Source organism: Tasmannia lanceolata, unplaced genomic scaffold, assembly GCF_043159265.1.
Source record: "Tasmannia lanceolata isolate RefF3 unplaced genomic scaffold, GAP_Taslan_0.1 ptg000023l, whole genome shotgun sequence".
Lineage (NCBI taxonomy): Eukaryota > Viridiplantae > Streptophyta > Magnoliopsida > Canellales > Winteraceae > Tasmannia > Tasmannia lanceolata.
The window spans coordinates 5130096-5153775 of record NW_027518700.1 but is presented as its reverse complement, the minus strand read 5'-3'; the positions used below and the strand labels follow the sequence as shown (position 1 = coordinate 5153775).

The 23680-nt window shown below is 40.4% G+C and overlaps 2 protein-coding genes and 1 pseudogene across 3 annotated transcripts; all 3 read left to right on the top strand.

Moving 5' to 3' along the window:
• Nucleotides 1-1014: 1014 nt before the first annotated feature.
• Nucleotides 1015-3031, top strand: LOC143856734 (protein FLX-like 2; annotated as a pseudogene). The gene is made up of 3 exons (XR_013238329.1): nucleotides 1015-1597; nucleotides 1750-1988; nucleotides 2436-3031. The product of XR_013238329.1 is annotated as a protein FLX-like 2 (transcript).
• Nucleotides 3032-6511: 3480 nt separating this feature from the next.
• On the top strand, nucleotides 6512-14771 carry LOC143856157 (E3 ubiquitin-protein ligase DA2L-like). Its single transcript, XM_077366257.1, has 8 exons — nucleotides 6512-6893; nucleotides 7803-7854; nucleotides 7998-8043; nucleotides 8713-8794; nucleotides 8940-9066; nucleotides 9499-9604; nucleotides 13562-13628; nucleotides 13751-14771. The coding sequence occupies exons 1-8, from the start codon at nucleotides 6696-6698 to the stop codon at nucleotides 14384-14386; spliced, it is 1314 nt and encodes a 437-aa protein (XP_077222372.1). The 5' UTR covers nucleotides 6512-6695; the 3' UTR covers nucleotides 14387-14771.
• A 7576-nt stretch (nucleotides 14772-22347) lies between these two features.
• Nucleotides 22348-23004, top strand: LOC143856662 (uncharacterized). The gene has a single exon (XM_077366927.1). The coding sequence runs from the start codon at nucleotides 22348-22350 to the stop codon at nucleotides 23002-23004; it is 657 nt and encodes a 218-aa protein (XP_077223042.1).
• Nucleotides 23005-23680: the final 676 nt, after the last annotated feature.

Sequence of the window (23680 nt, the reverse complement as noted above, 5' to 3'; positions counted from 1 at the left end):
ATGCATAACACATCTTGCCTTGATCAAATCTATTTACATTTATGATTTATTTCTTGTAATTTTGAATTAGTGGGGGATTGTTGACTTTTTATTCAAAAGTCTTTTTGTAATTCAATCTTACAAAGGGGTGCTTTTAGTCTTTTACATTGGTTTGCTTTTTGCTTTAGGGCTTCTCACTCAAAGTTAGAGCTTCCCTCCAAAAGGACTAAAGCCATGAGAAAACTTTAGTCCTAGATGGGAAGTGTGAGAGGGTGAGAGTGGCCATATATATACTTTCACTCTCTTAGTCTTGTGAATGAGAAAGAGGTCATGAGAATCCTACGCGCACGGATCACCCTCTTGGGTCCGGTGGGCTTTTGGTATTACCACACACGCGCGCCGCCCGGCTCGGCTGGCCGCGCGCGTGGGCCCAAAGCCTTTTTATTTTCTTTTATTTCTTTTCTTTTTCTTTAATCATTATTTAATACTTTTTACCGTTTGAGATTCCTTAAATCTTGGTTTTGTGACCGTTTGGGAAACGTCTCTCACGCACTAAAAGAGTGCGACGTTTCATCCCAACGTGTCTCTTATTTTTCTATAAAAACGGTTTTACAGAGATAGAAAGACACACAGAACGATTTCTTCTTCTGCTATCTTCTCTCTGGTTTTTCTTCTGGTTTTCCCCAATCTTTCTGATCAAGGCTTTTGGCACATATAAGCAAGTTGTTAGGCATCCGGGCTGCGTGAGTGCACACCCCTGGAGCGAGAGTTGTTGTATCCTGGAGGCATACGCCATCACGCCCATCTGCACCGTTGATTCGTCATAGTGGGGGCGAGATTTGCCTTAAGGACAGCGAAGATTCTTCGTGCCTCAACTCGATAAGTGATCTAACGATTTGTTCTTCCTTTACAGTTTATTATTGCAGAAAATTGTTACTGTTGAAATCTGCTTTTGGAGTTACCAGATTAATTTCGTATAAGGTATTATCTCATCATAAATTACAGATTTGCACATCAATTTTTATAACATAGAGTAGCTCGTAGATTATCCGTCAAGACTTGGAGACACATGGCGGCAAGAGGACACATACCATCAGCATTTGAGGGCCGCAATGTCCAAGCTCCAGGAATGATGCGTCATGGTCCATTTCCAGGGTTGGGCCATGCAGGAAACCGCCCTTTGGAGCCGATTCCTCCTTCTGAGCTTCTGGAAAACTAAATGGTACTTCAGACTACTGAGATAGAGCGATTGGGAAGGGAAAATCAGAGATTGGCTGTCACTCATGTGGCCCTGAGGCAAGAGCTTGTTGCTGCTCGGCAAGAAATGCAGAGATTGCAGGCACATATTGGGAGTATCCAAACAGAAAGCAATATTCAGATTAGAGGATTATTGGATAAAATTGTGAAAATCGAGGCCGATCTCCTGGCTGGAGAGTGTGAAAAAAGAACTCCAACAGGTGCATGCTGAGGCACAGGGCCTTGTCACATCTAGACAGGAGGTGGCCACCCAAATCCAACGGATTACTCAGGAATTACAGATCGCTCGTGCGGACATAGAAAAGTTACCTGAACTGCGTGCTGAGCTTGACAGTTTGAGGCAAGAGCATCAGAGATTACGGTGAGCAAAGGCCTGTTTTCTTTTGAATTCTTTTGTGGTGGATTAGTTGTAGCCTTTCATAGATCTGTGCTTAGGTACTAAACTGGTTGTTTATCCTTTAGATTGTTTTTATTGCCTATCTTATAAAGCAATCTTTTTTTTGTTTGAGATAGGGTTGCGTTCGAGTCTGAAAAGGGTTCAAATATGGAACAAGTAGAGCAGATGCATGCAATGGAGAACATCCTGGTATCAATGGCAAGAGAAGTGGAGAAATCAAGGTTGCCAGAGAGGGAATCGAAAGCAGGAATCGAAACGGGAATCGAAGCGGGAATCGAAGGCTCCAAGGGAAGAATCCTGCTTCCTTGGGAGAAACTACGTGCCGAGGTGTTGAAGGCAGAGACGAGAGCACATGGTAATGCTTTTATTATTTTAACCTTCTTCCCAATGTTCCATTTCATTTCGAGACCAAATTTAGTGAAATTTATATCCAAATCGAAGCTCTGGAATTGTAGTTTCGAACAAAACAATCCTCACTCAGAAAATCACTGTTTCCAAATATAAAAACAACATCAAAACCCATCTCTACATCCATATGATTTTGAAAAAGTTGGGTCTCTAAAAAAATTAACTCAATCCAAGAATAAAATAAATGTCACTGTCAATCTTAGTCATTGAAAACAATCACTCTATTGATTTTAGCATACAAAAAGACATAATGACTCCTAAAACTCTATTTATAAAGGAAATTGAACACAGAGAAGATAGCACATGGGAATGCGTTTATTATTTTAACCTTCTTCCCAGTGTTTTCTTTTTTCTTTTTTTTGGTCAACTCATAGGATTAGTATCTTATATGGAGCACCAAACCCTTATGTGTAAGGTAGCCTTGATCCTCCATATCCACCACTCGGGCAAGGCATTAGCTATGTCGATAGTTATGGAAGGTCTCAGCTTCAGATGAGTGGTGTGGCAGTAGGGGAGGTAATGAATCCATATGGCGACGGCATTGGTATTGCTGGTGCTGTTGCTAGTGGTGGAGCTGGTGATATTGCATGGGGGTCATATGATGCTGTGAGAGGAGCCCAACCACCAATACGGAGGTAAAGTGGGGAATGACTACTTAAATTGGCTTTCTAAATTTCGACCCTAAACATTCTGTATGGGTTACTCCTGGCCCGCATGAATATAAACTTTGAACAGCCAAAGAGGAAAAAAAAAACCATTGTGTTTTGGTTTCATTGCTTAAGTGAGCAATTTAATTATGCCTTTGTGAAGTTGCAATTTGAACTCTTTCTTTGGTCGGGTGTTGATATAGTCAAGGTTAACCTTGTTGGTCTATGAAAAGTTTGGCACCCAAGCCTTAAGCCCCTGGTTGTGAAGCACAGCTCTATTCAATATCAAAAAGGTTATGCCATCTTTGACACCCTTCCCAAGATCTACTTTAATTTTGAGATTTCATTCCTGTATGCTTCTGAAAATTGATTATTCAATATCAAGAAGGTGAATGGAAGAAAATGATCCATGTAGACGAACCCAACTAGTGTCAGGATTAGATTTAGTCAATTTTAGCCGGATAGATCCTTTCACGTTCTTCATGAAAATTTTCTAAAGGATTCATTAGCCGACCCCAACTAGTTGGGACAAAGGCTTAGTTGAGTTGAGTTATATTCCTGTATGCTTCTGAACTCTGAAGGATTGGTTTTTCATTATCTTTCCAATTGATTATTGTGGCACCGGTTTGCTTCCATGGTTTTAAGCATCAGTTGGTCTCCTATGTATTCTACTAGTTTGTTCTGGAGTTGCCTGTGAACAATATCCTGCGGTAAACGAAGTTATCAATACTCATAATAATGTTATTAGGATAAAATTTTTGGCCGATATACAATATCGGATACCGATATTTAAAACCCGGTTTGATGACATCACCATCTATTTAAATCCTTCTTGTTTTGATGAAAATCATGAAACATCTTACCTTCTCTTATATCTTTGATTCTAAAAGGGACATACATGCTTCCATACTGTTGATATATAACTTGGCCTAAGCAAGTTATGTTGCATCTATCATTTCAGATTGCCTTGCCGTATGTACTGGCTTATATAGGCTGCTTTTAGTATTGGTTATTGCATTAGATTTCAAGATTTTTAGACTAATTCCACTTGGGAACCTCAAGCCACGTGGCGCTCTTTTAATCATTGATCACTTGGTGAACTGTGTACATGATCTAGTGGCTGAGATCTCTCATCGGATTTTATTTTTTTATAATTTTGAAAAAAAAAGGTGACTTTTTTTTATTGAGGAAATCCGTACAAACGGATGATGGGGACAAGGTGTTCCAATTTCAAGTCTTTTGATCAATTGGCTTCGAAAATTTAACCTCATTGCCCTTCATTGCATATCATCTCCATAGTGGGACCCACCTAGATGAATGGTGTAGATGATGGTAACATGTTTGGCAATAGTGAAAAATCGTGAAGTTTTTTTCCTTGGAATATGATTTTTTAAAAGTTTGCTAGCCCCTTATTATGTAAAATTTTAGGTGAAGTTACTTTTTGCCAAAAACAAGCATAATCAAACCTTGGAAAAAATCTTTTTGAAGAAAGATAGGGAAGTGATATATTTGCCCCCCTTTTTTTTTACTTGAGACAGCCCCATCTAATCTAATTATGACCACTGTTTTACACTAGAGGGGGCTGCTATAAATAAAAAAAGGGGCGAATTTATCATTTCCCCAGCTCTTTTTTGGTTGCTTGTAGATGGCTGGGAGAATAGGAGAAAAATAAGTCAAAAGAGAATTAGACAAGAATGGAAGATGGGGAGAACATTAGAAGGGAGATTGCGAGTAGTGTTTGGTTGCACGAGGAAATTAGCGGAAGATATAGGGTGTCATTATCAAAATATAGGTGGAGAAGAGAGAGAGAGAGAGAATAAGACAAGAATTTCTCCTAATTCCCCCACAATTTTCTCCATTTTGGTGAAAAAATGGAGAAGATTAGGGGGGGGTCCGCCACGTAGGCGCCACCTAGGATAAAAACCAATAATGATGTCTAGAAGTTGTCTAGTGGGTCCTTCTCTAACATCTCCTATCTCGTCCGTTAATATAACATCAACAGATCTTTATCAACGGCGATAAGCGGGCCCTACTGCATGTACACGTGGCAGTGTAAGAATACGTTGTACAACAGCATAGACTCGTGTTCCTCATAAACAAATCTGAGACGCGCGGTGCTTTTCCTCGTGAAATCCGGACAAAAATTAAAGCCGATTTAAAGTTCCACGTGTCAAAATCTTGTACCTCATTTCCGACATGCAAAATATCTAACAAATCAACGGTTGAGATCCTCAAATCAGCAACAGTCAGGAAACTGTAGAGAAGCAGTGGGCCCACACGCCACCGGGACTTTAACCAAACAAAAAGACTACTACTTTGCCTTACTTGCAATGACAGTGACTCATCACATTTGAGGGGATTTTGCAAATACGGTCATGACATAAATTTGTGACCAAAATACCCACCCTAGATTTTTTTTTCTCATAAAAGGCCAAAATGTCTTTTTATGTGAAAAGACAAAAAAAAAAACCCATGGACGGTCAATGATATGTTCTAAATGAGGGTGTGGTAATAACATTTCCATATGTACAAGTATTCTTGGCCCATGCTATGTATGGGTGTAAAAAAAACGGTCCACTGCCATGGTTTCAAGTTTCGGTTTTGGAATGCGTTTCGTCCTCACCAAACCGAAATTTCGGACGAAATCCATCGAAATAAAATAAAGTAATATTTTGCCTCATACAAAATTTTGGCCGAAATTTCGGAAAAATATTATTATTGAATAAAATCTAGTTGTTTTTGGTGATATTCCTTAAATTTCGGACCGAAATTTCAAGGAAACGAAATTTCGACCGAAATAATGTAACGTTTCGAGTATTACGTATTTCGCTTTCAGTCTCCATTGAAACCTGAGATTTTGGATTTCGGTCGAAATTTAAAACCATGCCCACCACATTAAAAAAGTTAGGTGAAAAATGGTGGACCCCTACCTATACATGGGTTCGGTTGGAAACTGTGGGACCTACCCCATCAAAACATGAGGCAAATGGTGGGCACTCGATTCATGGGATTTTATTCTTTTTGTTAGGTAATTTTCATCCGTTTACATATAAGGACATTTTGGTCTTTTATGAGTCTAAAACAATCTACCATGGGTATTTGGTATGGCATGATTTGCAAAATTCACTCAAATGTGATGACTCTTATCTCCAAATTGCCAAACTAGATGACGTTTTTGCAAATAAAGCAAAGTAAAAGACTTCTTTTGCAAAAACCCCATTAATAAAAATAAGGGATTTGCTAGCAACAATCGCAGAAGGCTTTTTCGCGGATGGGCGGTTGCAAAAGCGAACGTGATTGCATGGCCACATCCTTAGGAGTAATTTTACATTTTTAAAAGGGCATTTTCGTCAATAATTCCAAAGTAGTCAAAAATTCTATTTCCCTACTAGGAAAAAAGAAAACAAGGAAAAGAAAATCCCATTTCCGATAGTGGGTCCCAATATTACCACTTTAAGGTGATGGTTGAGAATTGGACATGCAAATTATCTAACGAATCAACGGTTAGGATTCTCAAATCTGCAACGGCCACAGAGACTCCAGTGGCAGTAGGTCCCACACGCCACCTATAAGTTTAAGGACTAAAACGAAATTAAAAAAGAAAAGAAAACGCATGCATTGCATGGCCAATTGGCCATATGCTTAAATGTAATTATACATTTTTTAAAGGACATTTTCGTCCATAAAATATAAACTAGTCAAAATACCAGTATATCTACATTCGACTAGTTTGCTTCTCATTCTTTCTCTACTCTTATACTTTGTTTTAGTCAACAATAAATTCGCACCCTCTTTATAATAAGTCCCGGACACCGTCCTTTCAAGGGTGCGAATTATCATACAGTGGGTGCGAATTTATCATCTTCCTTTTTTTACTTTCATTCAGAATCATCACAAAAGAAGAGAGAAGGAGTGAGAAGAAAGACAACTCTGAGAAACAAAAATGACAGGAAACAGAAATCGATGAAGATCGAAGTGGGGAAGAAAAAAGTATAATAATCGATTAAATGGGAAATTCGATTTGCAGAAAGAAGAGGAGTACGGTCGAGGATCGATTAACGAGGCCACAGAGGCTCGTACACCATCCATCTACAATCGATTATAAGAAGCTTAAGAAATTAATTCTCTCTGAAAAGCTCGCGCCTTGCTTTGATGGTGTAGAAGATTCTAATTCTGATCTTGAAGAATGCCCAATTTGTTTCTTTGTAAGAAAGTTTGAATTTTTTTTTTCTTTTTTGGGTTCTTTCAATCGGACCAAAATAGCAGAATTTTACATTTTTCTCATTATGAAACATTTGGGTAGATGGATTTTATAATCCAAGATTGTAAAATCATGAATTTACATGCTAAAAATCTGAATTTTATTAGCTAAAATCAGTATTTATAATCTAAAACCTGAATTTTATTAGCTAAAATCTGTACAAGATAATATTTTTTGGGTGCTTTCAATCCGACAAAATATCGAAATTTTGCATTTTCTCAATTGGGTACATGGATTTTATAATCCAGGATTGTAAAATCATGAATTTTACAAGCTAAAACCTGAATTTTATATGAGCTCGAGATAAAATATTTTTTGGGTGCTTTCAATCGAACCAAAATATCAAAATTTTATATTTTTCTCATTATGAACGATTTGGGTACATGGATTCTATAATCCAAGAGTGTAAAGTCATGAATTTTACAAGCTAAAACCTGAATTTTATTAGCTAAAATCAGTATTTATAAGCTAAACCTGAATTTTATATGACCCACCATAACCTGCAAGATAATATTTTTTGGGTGCTTTCAATCCGATCAAAATATCAAAATTTTGCATTTTCTCATTTGGATACGTGAATTTTATAATCCAGGATTGTAAAATCATGAATTTTACAGCTAAAACCTGAATTTTATTAGCTAAAACCAGTATTTATGAGCTAAAACCTGAACTTTAGCTTATAAAATTAAGGATTTTACTATCTTTCTTTGATTGTAAAATCATTGTAGCCAAACACCCCTTTGTGAGGAATTTTGTATAATTTTTTCCCTCTTTACTGACAAATTTTTTTTTTTTTGGTTTCTTTAATCTTTACTGTGTTTTCTGACTTTTTTTTATGTATTTTCTTTTCTAGTATTACCCGAGTTTGAATCGATCGAAATGTTGTATGAAGGGAATCTGCACTGGTAGGTTTTTTGTCTTTTTCTTTTTAATTTCCCTGCTTTTTTTAATGTTTTGGTTGATTTTCATGATTGGGTTTTTAATTCTCTTAAAGTCTTAAGCAATTTCATGGCAATTTGGATGAACTTTGCGCGTTGTTTTGTTGCAGAGTGCTTCTTGCAGATGAAGCCTTTGAATCCTACCCGTTCTTCTCAGTATCCTCTTATCTTCATTTTTTACTTACAATTACTACAAATTAATGTCTGTTTCTGTTTGGAATTATCCCCTTTTCTATCAGTTTTTTTTATTTTCGATTTTCGATTTTTGTTTTTGTAATGGAATTCTGTTAGCCATAGATATTCCAATCAAAATTACAAAAATATCCTCACATTGGTTAGAAAAAGGGGAAATGAATCTCTTGTTTGGGTCAAATTCAATGAATGAGACATAAACATATTTCTCTGAGCATTGAGGATGTAATCTTGAAAATATGTGAAATGTGGGTTTTTTTAGATATTTCTGATTTTCTCTCACTCATATTAGATAAGCAAATGGGATTTGTTTGGTGTACTATGATGGCTCTGATACTGTGGTTAGAGGCAACAAAGATAGGAGTGGAAAAATAATTTGCATCTTTATGTTCCTTTGCTTTTCTTTTGTTCTGATGTGATGAGGTTAGACCAGAGCAGATAGTGGCTTTTGGAATTGTAATCAAGATATTTTGATAAAAGAAGAGGGGTTGTGGGTTTCTGTTTACTCTGTCTGCCATAGAGAATCAAAAATCCTATTTTTTGCTTTTGACAATGATTGTTGGAGTTATGGTGTTTGTAAACTCAAGGATGCATTAAAAGTTTTCTGAGTTGAATTTCTTAGCTCTTCAAAAGGTGCCCATTTTGCAAATCTTCCAGCTATGCTGTCGAGTATCATGGTGCTAAGACCCAAGAACAGAAGAGCCTAGAAGAAGCTGTATGATTCTTATCTCTGATGAGTATCTTTTTTATTTGTAGTGGATACGTAGTTTGTTACTATGTTTGAAGATTGGATGTTCCTCGACTGCATTCGTAAGACAGATTGCTTGAAGCTTTATGTTTGTTGGTTTTTGGTGTTTTAGGAAGAACAGAAATTCATTGAGGCAAAAATTAGAATGCGTTCCCAAGAATCTCAAAATCTGGATCAGGTCATGTTGTCTCATCAAATTTCATCTGATATAGAAGTTCAGTCTCCAATGTCATGCTTAGGTGAGCTATCTAATGATGCTTAACCTGACCTTGAGCTACAGTGGGTTGTTTATGTGACATTGATTTGAATGCTTTTTTGCATTGTTAATATCAGTCCTCCTTGACTACCCAAGAAAAAACATCAGTCCTTGTAGGATAGAGGGTATTGTTGTAACTAAGGTTTTAAATTTCGGCCAAAATCCAAAATTTTGGATTTTGATAGGGACCGAAAATTTAAAATTTCGGATTTCTGCTTAAATTTCGGCCGAAATGACCGAAATTTCAGATGTAAATTTCGGTTTTGGTAGAGGCTGAAACCGAAATTTCAATCCTTGATTGTAACTGGGGCATCCCACCCCATTTTGTTTCCCCTGTGTGTGTTTTTGTTGCAATAAAATGATTGTTACTGGTCAAAAAATATATCTAATTTTATTCAAGGTTTGGTTTGACCAGGTGATGCCATTGCTCAGGATGCAAGAGACTCAGAGTCAGATGTATCACTAGTGGCGGAAAGCATCGATGCGGCTCAGTCTTCTGTTCCACACACATGCAATGGAAGGTTTTCATGAAATTTCTTAACTTCTTTATTACAATATTGGGTGGTGTTGCTAAAATGAAACCTTCTAACTAAACTGCATTGTTGAGAATTAGCAGGACCATGTGATAATAACTCTGGCATCTTTCCTTTGATCATGACAATAATCAAATCTACAATTCTGAAACCATTTGATCCATGGAAGTGTAAGTAGGCTAGTTGTCAAATGCTTGGTATATAAAAAAAAACTACTTTGAGAGGATTATTGGATGTAAGAGTCTCTTATGATTGATCTCAGGTGTGGGATGAATCCCTACATTGTAGCTATTGTATATGGATGAATCCATTGTACCCCAATTTAGTTAATCGTTTTGGTTTCTTCAAAAAAAAAAAAAAAACATTCCGACTTCAACTTAGTGTAGGTTTTGTTCTTTAGAATTTATCTCAACATTTATGGCAATGGCACTCTCTTTTCTTTTCATAGCTCTTCCTATGTTCTCTAGTTCCAGCTTCTGCTGGAGTCAAGTGTTTCATGCTTGTAATTTATTAATTACGAAGAACCCCTGGTACAAACATTAGCCATTCCGTCTGTCCATGTCTGTGGGTGACCCTTAGGGGCTATTTGGATACCTGGATTTTAGAATCAGGTTTTAGTTTGAAAGCGGTGTAAAATTCTGGATTTTACAATCCATTGTCCTGGATTTTAGTTTGAAAGCGATGAAATCTACTCTCTTGCTTGACGAAAAGAAGGGCAAGAAATCAGAAAACGACATACGGTCTCCTTCTTCCCTAGTCTCTTATCCAGGATTTTGAGGAAATCCAAGATTCTAAAATCCACGTATCCAAAGGGCCCCTTAGTCTAGCATTTTGAATCTCTTCTCTAGTCTTTGAGACTGCAAAAGGGAAGAGATTCAAAATGTGATATTTGCTTGTTGTGCTAGAGAAGAGATATTTGATATCTTCTCTAGCACAACAAATATTTGATTCAAGATAACATACACAAGACCTCAAGCGGAAGAAGACAGAGCATGAAATGTTGGAACATGGATATTAATAGCAACAAAAGCAGTGAATGGCTTATTTTCGTTGCCTCGCATAACATGCAAATATCAAACAAAGGAAAATGTGATATTTGCTTGTTGTGCGAGCCAACGAAGCCATTCACTGGTTCTGTTGTTATTAATATCCATGTTCCAACATTTCATGCTCTGTCTTCTTCCGCTTGAGGCCTTGTATATGTTAACTGTGGCACTCGATAAATCCTATTTCGCTGCTCTTGGTGCGCAATCTCAAGCTACTCATTGCTGTAGGTGAGACTAATGTTTGTTCAGGACACAACAATCAGGAAGACTTAGTAGTTGTCTGAATTGGCAGCAAGGTGAGAGACTATGGGTATCTAATAATGAAAGGATGTTTGGAGGAGGCGTTGGAAGATGGTCGGAGGAAAATTTCAGCTGGCGGAAAATTTGTAGATTATGCAACCGATCCGTGGCGCATTATGCTGCGGTGGAGGCGGGGGATGTTTTCAAAAGGAATCGAGAGAAAGATAGGGGAACTCACAATGTCTTCCTTGCCGATACCTCAACTTCGAGTGGCGAGAAAACTGTCGCTGGTGTCGTCAAAGCAGATCCCCTTCCAAATGGGTTCCTCACTCTGTAGCCCGCCCTTTAGCCAGCCCAGTTTTGAATCAGAGGGATGATGATCCATGGCCTGACATGGGTACTATATCTCATAAGATTGGAGGATCCCCGATATTGAGCATCTTGGGCAAGGAAGTGGACGTTCGAATAGAATCCCAAAAATCTTGCTTGATTGGGAAAAGTAAGAACCCTAACGGAGCTTTAGAAGACCTCGGGCACAAAGCACTTAGATTATTCCATCGCTACAATGCCATGTATTTTGTCAAAAGATGAGCTTCTTTTTGTGTTTGATTCTGAAGTGCAGGCTCTTAAGATTCTTTCTTTTAGTCCTAAATCCTTGGCACCCTATCGTTCGCTTAATCTGTGGAAAAAGGAATTCGTTCAAGGGGAGGAACCTATGTGGGTCAACCTTTTATGGCATCCCTGTACACGCTTGGGCAATATCAACGGTGGTGGCTATAGGAGGTTTGCTTGGTAGAGTCCTAGATACAAAATTGGAAGGAAATCATCAGCACCGTATAAGCTTTGTCTCGGTCAAAATTCTTTCTTCTCGACAGATTGTCTCAGGCTCTTTTGCTGTAATTAGAATTTTAAACCATACTTATAGGATTGGTATTGAAATCCCTGAGATTTCTGGATCTTTTGTCCCTTTGGACCGACGGTGCCTTCCGGCCGTTTGGATCAGCTCCCGATCGTGGGTCTGGGCCCCGTAGACTTTTCCGTCCCCCTTTGATTGCAAATTTCAAATTATGTTGTCATTGTGGGCCAGTCTGGCATTGTGGGTTAGTTTCTAGCTTTTTAGGGTTTCTGGCTTGGATCTTTAGTTCTTGGGGGTAGTTTCGTCTATTTCTTCTTTCTTTTTTCGGGTTCTCGAGGCGAGGTCCTCTGGTCCTTTCGCTTTTTATACTTTTGATCTTTTTTGGGTTTTGTTGTGTAGTCGGTTCTAGGTTTGTTCATAGGTTTTTTCTCTTCCTTGCTTCTTCGCGACTCCCCATTTGCTGCTTGCTTCTTGGGTCTTTCTCTGGTTTTGTGTTGGGTCTGGGTTCTGACATCTCAGTTTTTATTGTTAGTTTTTATTTTGAGAATGGAAAATCAAGGTTCTTCTCCTAGTTTTTCTATCTCCTATGAAGGTATCTTAAGGAGGATGTCTACAGAAACAGGATTCTGGAAGATATCTTAAGGAGGATGGAAGAGATGATTTCCGATGAAGGAAAGGCTGTTATAATGGACACTTGGCCCAGAGAGGTAGCTGATGATTTACTTCGAAAGCAATGGGAAGCCAATATAAATTAGTCATAATCTTCAGGCAAGAGGCTCAGGAATGCCCTTTCACCCTAACCCGACTCACTGGGTCAAGGGAGATTAGGAAAAACCAATCGCCTCTCTTTGCACATCCATTCTTTAAATTCCTTATGGCGGAAGAAAAGGATATGAGGAGGATTAATTGGGAAGCCAATAAAATTATTGGTATTCGGCAAGTGAAAGAAAGAATTGCGGATAGAAAAATCCCTAGTCATCTAGAGCAAGTTCCGGAGGAGCTGCTCGTAGAAATGCTGGATTCTATGATCCAGCATATCTTAGACAATCTTGAGAAGTGTGCGGCTTAGGGTCTCCGGGGAGGAATTATTGTTCCGGCTATTCAGAATCTTTGGGCGTTCTCAGAAGGATAGTTGAAAGTTTTTTGGAAAAGTATTAGGTATTTCAAAGTAAGTAGGTTAGAAAAGAGGAAAAGGGGTTTTATGTTGTCTGTTATATTTGTATGGTTTACTTCAAATAGGTATTGGGTATGCCCATGCCAAAACATGTTAATCTCTTGTATTGCAGGCTGGGACTTCTGGTCCCAAATTGAGTTTGAGAATTAATGAAAATTGTCATCTTTCAAAAAAATAAGTAATGCCATGAAATCACAGAATATGGGATCTTTTATCTTTTTTATGGAACCAAGTGCTTTCTTCTTCATTCTATATAACTGAGTCAAGTCACCCTTGTTACCTTGACTCAGACAGTATGTAGGGCATCTACTTATGGCATCTTCTTTTTGTAATTATATCTAATCCGTTGAATTGTGATAAATTAGTCATAATTGAAAAAATAAATCGATTAAAGAGATAGGTCTGACTTCAACCAATTTTCAACTGTTAAACCTGTACTACACTCAGATAATGTAAATATTACTTGTAGCTTTCTTGGTTTCATCTGAATCATTTGAGGAATTGAAACAAATATGGATATTCCCAAATAGCAAATTTTCTTATCGTGCTAGTGTTTGGTTATATTTTAGTGAATATTGAAACTTGATCCTATTATCTCTGGGTAATGGTAAATGTTTCTTTTTGCACAGGCATGAAGACTTTGATCTAGATCTCGAAGAGATCATGATGACTGAGGCTATTTGGAAATCTCTGCAGGTTTATTTGATGACCAGTTGAATTTTTTCATCTCATCTAGTTTTACTTAGCTTTGTATAGGATATGTGATCATTAAAATAGCACAGGATTTGTACCACGTGTAAGCCTTTATTTTGTCACAGGATACTAGCTTACCGAATACGAATGTTCAGTCATCTGGGCTAAGTCGCATTGGTGGAATTGAAAGTTTGAATGATAGGTCAAATCAAAGTGAGACATCTCCAGCATTAGCTAATCAAGGGGAAGTCTCTTTAGAAGAATCGGTAACCGGAGGGCTTGCACTTGCAATTGCAAGAATGACTGAACACTCAATTCGTAACAACAAACGAACCCTAGATGGATATTCTGTGGAAGAATATGGAACCAGCATGCCAAGTAACACTTGCCCTAATGCAATTGTACTTGAAACAGGACTTACTGGAACTTCTGTAAGTCCAGAATCCGACAAAGCGGGATCAGAAAATGGGTGTCTCACAAGCTGTTCTTCTACAACGGATGATGACTCTTGGGCATCGCTCTCTGCACGTCTCCTAGGAAGGAATGAAAGATTGGAGACTGGGTTTGGGTCCCACGACAGTCTGGTAATGGAGACTATCGATATTGGATTGTCCTGTTCAAGTAGTGTTCACTCCATCTCTGACGGATCTTGTGGAAGTCCAAGCTGTTCTAATGATGTGGTGGGCCCCAGCTGTTCTATTCTTTCAGTCCCTACAACGGTTGAGCGGCCGCTTATAGTGGTTTCCAACTTCAGTAGATGATCTTATGACATTTTTTACATCAGCCATCTTTGAAAGTGTTACCATTTGAGGTGAAAAAAAGAAAGATCCTTAGGAGGTCCTCTATTGGCATCTGACCAGTTATTATGGAGAATTAGGTATTTATTTTGTCTCTTCTTATATTATACCAAAAAAAAGATCTTCTTGATGTCATCTTGTGTCTGCAGTCCTTGTTTCCAATATGTATGAGCTTAGGATGCAAAAAAGCTCATAATGTTCTTCAGAGTTAATAATGTTTGTTCTAGTTGGGTTTGCTCATGCATTATTGTTATTTGTAACTTTTGTAATTAAACAAGGATGCCATGATCTCTGGTTTTCTTAATTCATTATTATTCGGCAATAATTAGCATAGCCAGATCCTCTCTGACCTGGTCCTCCACACTTTCTTTTTTACTTCAGAACTGAAAAAAAATAAAATAACATATTTAAATTTTCAAAAAACTCAATCTCCTTCTGTTAGATATCAGGATTGCAAGCAGGGGATTATTTTATACTCGGATAGGCTTGCTATCCTCCGCGTTTCACGTCAAGAACCGTCCCAATAGGCAAGCAGGGGTTTATTCTATACTTGGATAGGCTTGCTGTCTAGTGTTCAAGGTTGAGAACAGCTCCAATAGGTGGAGTATACTGTACAAGCAGATAAAATCATCCAAGCAGGGTAGCCAATCGCCGGAATAGCTTGTCCAAGGATTTCTATCCCTATGGTGAACAGCCCCAATAAGTGGTGGGAATCCCAAATTACATGCTTGCTATACTTGCAAGAAGTGTGAAGGCAGCAGAGACATGGGTATCTCATAATGTCTCTTCACATGTTACCAATGGTGTGAACTTCACTTTGGAGTATTTCTCATTGCTCTCCTGAATCTCTTAATTTCCATGAATGGACTGAATTACAGCTCATTTTAGTGGGGGTTGGGTTTTTACAATGGGTTGGTTTATGGGTTATGTTGCTCTACTAAAGTTGGTTTGTGTTGTTAAAATTGTAGGACTTGCTATTTATGATTCCACTTTCCTAAAGCATTTTCTGATTGCACTTGGAAAAGTTTTTGACTCGTTTTTTACTTCTCGCCCTTCTTTCCGTCAGCAAGAGAGTAGCAGATCCTCCCATATTTCCAGGTTTTAGAAATCTCAGGTTGCAGGAGAGATTTTTAAAACCTGATTTTCTCGCTTAAAATCCAGAAACGCTGCCAGGACAGCATGCAGCAGCTGGATCATGAACTATCTTTTACACCGTTTTCAAACTAAAAACCTGGATTCTAAAATCCGCGTATCCAAACGGCCCCTTAGGTTCTGTTTATTCGGATGACATGAGGATTGTGAAGTTTAAGAACTAGTAGTCGTTGAAGTATTGCTGTTCTGCTATTTGATCCATTATTTTTCATATATTAGCTGCTGTATGATTTGTTATGTAGCCTTTGCTTTCCCTTATTAGATTTTACAGGGGATAACCCTGATTATTTTGGTAAGGACACTACAGGGGAATGATAATTTCCCCCCTCTGACGGATTTTGTTAAGTTTTAAAGGCTAAGAAAAACGTTAAAGGGGTGAATTTATCCTCAAGCAGTGAACCATTCTCACACTTGGTGGCCGCGGTGATCTCCTTATCTGGCGAACGTCGGGCGGAAGGTAAGCGTCTCGAAGTGATTCGGAGGTGGGTGGTATCGGACTGGGAGTTCTTCTTCGTCGGGTCGTAGCTGCTTGGTCTACTCTCCTATATCTCTCCATTACAGCCTCGAACTCTTCCCTTTCCGAGCCTGTCACGGAAGTTTCCGAAGCCGAGGTTTCTACAGTGTATACCTCCGGTTCATCCTATTCCTCTTCTGTTCCTTCAGTTTCTTCTTCTTCAGTATATTCCGCTTCGGAGTCATTATCCATTTCTGAATCTTCGTGGGTATCGGAATCGGAATCCGGTGGAGGTATTCTGTCAACAGGTCTGCACATTTTGCTGTAAGGTGGAGGTTGTTGTGGATGGTCTGTATGTGAGCGGTGTGGATTTCTGATTCTAAGGATGGAGGAATTTGTTAAGAGAATGAACTCAAACGGGATCGAGCGGAATCTGGATCGGTTCGTATTCCAACCTCGCTTAGGGAGAAACAAACGGTATACTGCTGCAAATGAGGTCCTCGCTGGGAGGAAAATCCATCCGGAGGTCTGGAAAGTTAAACTGAGTAAAAGAGATGAGAGATTAGTTCGGGTGGCACAACGTAGAAGAGATAGCAACTTAGGGCATTGGAAATGTTCCAAATGCAAGTTTATCAACTTCCGAAGACGGGTGGAATGTTACAGGTGCCTCAAAGTCTGGTCAGGTTTTGACATAAACATGCCCTCTTCCTATGCAAAAGTCTCCTCGGTTATCTCTTCCAAGGCCAAATTACCAGGTTCAAAGCAAAAGGCACTAGCAAGTGCATATAAGCCCAAGTGCTTCGGGGTTTTTTCCAATGTAGAGCATATTGAAGAGGAAGCCGGCATCTGTGCTGATGAGCCAAAAGTCAATGCAACTTCAGAATTCGTTCCAGAAGAAGTTTGGGCGGAATCAATCAACCTCGAGGCCCAGTTCAGTACTGTGAACACTCTATGGGGAAGGACTAAAGGAGGTATTAATCTCGAAGCTGAGGAGATTCAGAGGTGGCTGGACAGCACTTCAGATAACACCAGAAGTCTACAGGTTTTCAAGGTGGCTAATAGGGAGTTTGCTATTACATCCTCCCTCATCCTCATGCTGGACACATATAAGGAACAATGGGCAACGGCGAACGATAGTCCTTTCGAAAGGTTATCGGCGTGGAAGGATCGATTCACAGGGACGTTCTTATCTTCGTGGTGGACGATTAAAGGCTTGCCTCCTCACGCGTGGTCAGTGGTCAATTTCAGAAAAGTATGATGCAGAATCGGGAGGGTGTTAGCAACAGACGGATCTTGTGAACAAGGGCATGGGTATGATGCAGCTTTGATCTTATTAATGGTATCTGCCTCCGCTCCAGAAGTCATCAAACTGCCAGTGTATATAGACGAATCTATTTTCTGGGTGGCGATAGAACGTTGTTCTTATCGCCCAGGGTTAGAGGATGTTCGTGAATCGGAGGAATCGGCAGAGTTGTTCTTACACTTGGCGTCTGGTTCGTCGGAGGCCTGCCGGAGCAGAGTTGGCTTACCGGAGAAGAGGAGTGTGCAGTATAGCAAGCCAGGTGTAAATCTACTTCCTTGCGCCTCTTCCTCTTATAGTAGGCTAGGGTATGAGTCCTCTGCACGTGGCAGTAGCCTAAGCCATAAAGGGATAATAGGTAGAGATTCAAATATTGAAAAGATGGCCATGCAGAGGGTTTGCGTGGAAGAAACTACAAGGTCTCCTGTCCGTAGCCTGTCAGTGGCAGATTTCTCGAATGCTGTGGAGTCGCTTATCCCTTTGTCCAGCTCCATTGATCTTCAGCCATTGGTTGAGCCTTTTATGCAATTGAATCCTCTGCCGACAGCTGCGCAATCTTCGGTGAGGGGCCCATCCTCGCAGAAGCTTTTTTCTCCTATCCTGCCTATCTGTGGATCTGTCCATCCTTCCATTCCTTTTGAATCATCTCCGTTGAAAAGTCTGGTGGATCCTAGTGGGGTGGATCCTTTTAACCTAAGTTGTCTGCAGGCCCAAAGCCCTTGTGAGTTGATGGATTTAATGGATATATCGGTCCATGGGCTCTCTCTCGGCCATCAGATCTGTATTGGAAGGGCTGATGGTTCCCATAGTCCCTTGTTAGTTCCTTCTTTCTATTCTCCCTCGCTTCTAGTCAATTGCTCTGTGCAAGCCAAGGGTTTTTTCGTCTTGCCTCTCATCTAGGAAGGGGACCCGTGGAGAAGTAGGGAGTTTGGGCGACCTTAATATTATCTCTAACCTTCTGGTCGAGTTCGCAGAAGTCTCAAACGAAGCATGTAACTTCGAGGTGGAAGATTCGGGCGATGTTGTTGTGCAAAAGGGTAAGCAAGGCCAGTTACTGTTGCAAAGTGGGGTGGGGATAGTGGATATTCCTTCTTCAAATGAATCTGCCGGTGGTTGCGGACAGCCGGCTTGGCGGGAGGGCATCGGAGGGGAGGATCTCTGGGTCCACGAAGACTTTATTGGAGCCGAAAACAGGAGTACTGACTTGGCAGTGGTTATTTCTACGGAGATTGATCCAAAACCCATATCCTGGGTGGATCCTAAAGATCAGATTTTGGAGGTTTTTGTAAACCACATAATATCCACAAGCAGGGCTTTGGGTTTATCGTACTCCGGATCGGAGGATCAGTTAATAGAGTTATTCCGGGTGGCAGAGTGAAGAGAGTTAGATCATCGCAGGTTCTCCGACCCTTCCAGCTTAGAGGGGATTAAGAAGATGTTGCGGGAACTGGCGAAACTTAAATCTGACGTGAATTATGAAGGGTCTCCCGGCAGAACCACTAAATCTTCCAGTAGGAAAATCCGTAGAAGAGGAAGTACAAGGGGTTCGTTATCTATCCAATCGGTATGTCCATGAAGATTATTTCTTGGAATGTAAACGGGTTAGGGTCTTTGGAAAAACAGGCACAAGTTAAAGCAGTTGTAAAAGTAAATAAACCAATGGTCGTCTGTATTCAAGAAACAAAGTTGGAGGGGGTGAATCGGTCTCTCATCAAGAGCTTAGGCGCGAATGCGAATTGGAACTTCATGGCCTTGGACGCCATTTGAGCTGCAGGGGGAGTTCTAGTGATGTGGGATCAATCAAGGTGGGAAGTGCAAGATTCTTGGATAGGCAAGTTTTCAGTCTCAATCGTTTTGAGGCAAGTGGGGGAACCAATCTGGGTAACTTTTACAGGCATTTACGGCCCAACCGTGAGGCATGACAAGGTCAAGTTATGGGAAGAATTATCCGTAGTAAGGAATAAGTGGAATCACCCGTGGTGTTTGGGGGGGGATTTTAATGAAGTGAGATGGGTGGAAGAAAGAAAGGGGTGTAGCAGATCCAATCAGTATATGGGTGACTTTTCAGATTTCATAGCCAGGCATGAATTGATTGATATTCCGTTATCAGGGGCTAAATTTACATGGTCTAGAAACTCCAGAAAGAGTCGGATTGATCGGTTTTTGTTCTGTCCATAGTGGTTATCCTTATTTCCGGACTCCTTTCAAAAGGCTCTTATTCACTCAGTCTCGGATCACTGCCCCTTATTGCTGGATCCGTGTCTGAGTTCGTGGGGTCCCTCCCCTTTTAGATTCGACTTGGCTTGGCTGGAAATCCCTAAGATGGTGGAGTTGATGGGGGAATGGTGGGTTTCTCATCAGGCAGACGGGACGGCGGATGTTGTTATAGGGGAAAAGCTACGCGCGGTTAAAAAGAAACTCAAAGAATGGAACTCTAATCGTATGGGGGAACGGTCAGGTAGGAAATTGTGGTTATCGGATCGCATTCGAGAGATCTCATTGGCGGATGAGGAGGGGATCGCTACAGAGGAAAAGCTGACCGAATTGGGTCTCCATAAGGATGAACATAAACTTATTCTATTACAGGAGGAAATATCGTGGCGTCAGAAATCAAGGGCTGTATGGTTAAAGGAGGGGGACAAAAACACAGCATATTTTCACAGCATCGCTAGTGCGAGGAGGCGAAACAATCATATAGCGGCTATTGAGGTTGACGGTGTTTCATCATTCAATCGGGGTGTCATCACCAAGGAAATACTGGATTTCTTTAAGTCTTTATATTCATCGGAAGACATTGTGAGACCGGTATTAGACGATGTGCAATTTAAGGTCCTAGATGAGCAGAGCATGAGTGTGCTGGAACGGCCTTTCTCGAATGAAGAGGTAGAGGCTGGCGTTTTTTCTATGGATCGCGACAAAGCTCCTGGACCGGATGGTTTCTGTCTGGCTTTCTTCCAATCTTGCTGGGAGTTTGTTAAAGAAGACATCTTTTCTTTTTTCAAGGCCTTTTTCAAAGGGATGGTGCTGGATAGAGGGACGGGAGCGTCGTTCATAGCTCTGGTGCCAAAAATTAAAGGAGCTGTGAAGGTCTCGGATTTTCGTCCAATTAGTTTAGTTGGTTGTCTATATAAAGTTCTGTCTAAAATTTTGGCTGACAGACTAAAGGTGGTTCTCCCCTCCATTATCTCGTTGAATCAGTGTGCTTTTGTAAGCCAGAGGCAGATTTTGGATTGCTCTCTGGTGGCCAATGAGACGGTGGATTGGATGATCAAGTCGGGATCTGCGGGGGTTGTATGTAAACTCGACATGGAAAAAGCGTATGATAGAGTGGAATGGCAATGTTTGGATCATTTCCTTGGTAAAATGGGGTTTGGGAATCGCTGGAGAGGGTGGATACAGAGTTGTGTATCGTCGGCTTGGTTCTCCGTCCTTATTAATGGCTCTCCTAAAGGTTTTTTTCGATCGTCTCGAGGCTTGCGGCAAGGGGACCCTTTATCTCCTTTCCTGTTCGTTATCGTAGCTGAAGTTTTGAGTCTCTTAATGGAGAAAGGCAAATCCGTGGGTCTAGTTGAAGGTATCCAATGCAGTCCGAGCGGGATAGCGGTGTCTCACCTGCAATTTGCTGACGATACTCTTTTATTCAGCTCTCCCCAGGTATCTAAAATAATGAATCTTAAGGCAGTTTTGAGGTGTTATGAAGTCATCACGGGTCAAAGATCGAACTTCTCAAAATCCAGACTGTATGCAGTGAATGTGGGGGAGGAGGAAGCAAGGTGTTTGGCGAATCTAATGGGCTGTCGTTTGGATAAGTTCCCTTCTTCTTATCTTGGCCTCCCTTTGGGAGGTGGCAGACCGAAAATAGGTTCATGGGCACACATTGTGGAAAGAATTGAAAGGAGACTAGACACATGGAAAATGAATTTGGTATCAAAAGGAGGTAGATTGACCTTGATTAAAGCAGTGCTGTCGAATCTTCCTATTTACCAATTATCATTATTCAGATGCCCTGTTTCTATTGCAAAGCGAATCGAACTAATTCAGCGGAGGTTCTTGTGGGGCGGATCTTCAGGGAAAAAGAGCTTATCCTTGGTATCCTGGGAAGATGTATGCAAGCCGGTACGCGGCGGAGGTTTGGGAATCCGTAAAATTAACCAAGTAAATGCCGCCCTTTTGGGGAAATGGCTGTGGAGGTTTGGCGAAGAGCAGTCTCAGTTATGGGCGAAAGTTATAGGCAGTAAATATGGAGCAGACGTAGGTAATTGGAAATCTCTAAATCGATATAGGAAACCAGGAGTGACTCTGTGGAGGGATATTTTGCGTTTGAGTCCATCTTTCGACCGCGGCATCAGATATAGAGTATACTCGGGGGATAGAATCTCTTTTTGGAATATGGCCTGGTGCTCTGTCATCCCTTTAAAAGATATGTTCCCTGATTTATATATAGTAGCTAGGGACAAACAAGCTTTAGTCAGAGATTGCTTCGAGTTCCGGGCCAATAAGGTGATATGGAAGCCTTGTTTTCGCAGAAATTTCTTCGACAGGGAATTGCTCTCGTTGGTCTCTTTTCTTCAGGTCTTAGAAGCCAACTACATTAGTTCTTCAGGGGCCGATAAAAGGATCTGGATGTGGGAAACATCGGGTTACTTCTCGGTTAAATCTTTCTACTCAGGAATGTATCCGTGTGCAGTAAATCGATCGGTGGCAAAAGTGTGGCAGATGAAGGTTCCTCCTAGAATTTGTTTTTTCGGGTGGACGACGATTCTCGGCCATATTCAAACGGTAGACTTTTTGAGGGACAGGAATATGATCATAGTTAATCATTGTGCCATGTGTATCGAAGACGGAGAATCCGCCGCGCATTTATTTATTCATTGCAAAGTCGCTCGTGAGGTGTGAGGAAGGGTTCTGGCAAGATTCGGCATTGAGTGGGTTTTTCCTTCCGAATTGAAGGATCCTTTTGAGGGGTGGGCCTTTTCTCCATGGAAGTCAAAAGGCAAGGTATTGTCGTCAATTTCTCTAATGGCTACGCTGTGGGTGTTATGGTCGGAAAGGAACAATAGGCTTTTTGAAGGGCGATCCAATTCTCCCTATTACTTATATATCAAGGTAGTTGTCTTATCGATTTCATGGGCAAGGGCGATGCCGATGTTCAAATTTATTTCGGCTTTCGACTTATGGGCGGGTTGGAAAGTGGTATGTAACAGCCATGTCTCCGTTCCTAGAATCTCTCAGCAATGGGTCAAACCTCCTGTAGGTTTTTCTAAGCTGAATTTTGACGGATCAAGCCTGGGTAACCCCGGCCCAGCAGGGATCGGGGGCGTGTTAAGGAATTCAGAGGGGGAGGTTGTAAAGGCTTTTTCTGGGCCATTAGGTGTCGCTGATTCTACCGAAGCCGAACTCAGAGCTGCGTATCAAGGATTCTTGGTGCTTGGTCGCGAGAGGTTAGCGCACTCGTTGGTGGAAGGAGACTCTGTCAACGTTATAAGGTGGCTTAAGGGTTCGGTCTCTCCTCCTTGGAGATTTCTTCGTATTTTTGACGAAATAAAGGACTTATCGGTCGGATGCTCGGTTGACTTCCTGCATGTAAGGAGATCAGCCAATGACATCGCTGATAGGTTGGCTAAAGAAGGGGTGGTCAACCAGTCTCTGGAACTTTTCGATTATCTTCCCCCCTAATTGTTTATTATTGTTTCGTTCTTTTCTTTTCCTTCAGTTTGTTAGTTCGGCCCAGTGGGGTGCGGGAGGGTTTTTCGGTCCTCCCTTTTAATATAATCAGTTACCATTCAAAAAAAAGAAGAAAGAAACCGTTAAAGGGGGTGATTTTATCCATTTAAGGGGGGGAAATATCATTTCGCAAACTATAGGTTACTGAATATTTGCACTACCATGTTTTAATATTTGCACAAACTCAGCTTGTCTTTTCCTTTTTAATTGACTTGTGAGATCTTTTGGGAACTGTAATAACCTTTGACAGCTGTTTAAATAATAAAAGACTAGCTGAGTCTTTCCTTTTTTATTTACTAGTGACAACTTTTTTGGGAATTGCAATAACCTTTGACAGCTGTTTACATAATAAAAGACAAGCTGAGTTAGTGCAATTATCAAATCATGGTAGTGCCAACATCAGTAGCCAAACTATATTTTGGGTGCATTGTTTCTCCTATTATAAAGATCCTCCACTCAAGATATTTGTTTTAAACACATCTACTTTTTCACACTTTGTGGCATATTAGATGACATTTCATTATATAATTTCTTGTATTCTATCTTGGAGACAAATTTGCAGACTAGTTCATCAATGGTAATTAAAGTAATGCACCTTGAAGCTTTTATTTTCTCCACAAAATCAACC

Bases quoted from the DNA above. Each gene is read 5' to 3' on its own strand.
- LOC143856157 (XM_077366257.1), top strand. From the start codon at position 6,696: ATGGGAAATTCGATTTGCAGAAAGAAGAGGAGTACGGTCGAGGATCGA. The intron at 8,044-8,712 runs GTATCCTCTTAT...GCTCTTCAAAAG, and splicing joins AATCCTACCCGTTCTTCTCA to GTGCCCATTTTGCAAATCTT. The intron at 9,067-9,498 runs GTGAGCTATCTA...TGGTTTGACCAG, and splicing joins GTCTCCAATGTCATGCTTAG to GTGATGCCATTGCTCAGGAT.
- LOC143856662 (XM_077366927.1), top strand. From the start codon at position 22,348: ATGGCTACGCTGTGGGTGTTATGGTCGGAAAGGAACAATAGGCTTTTT.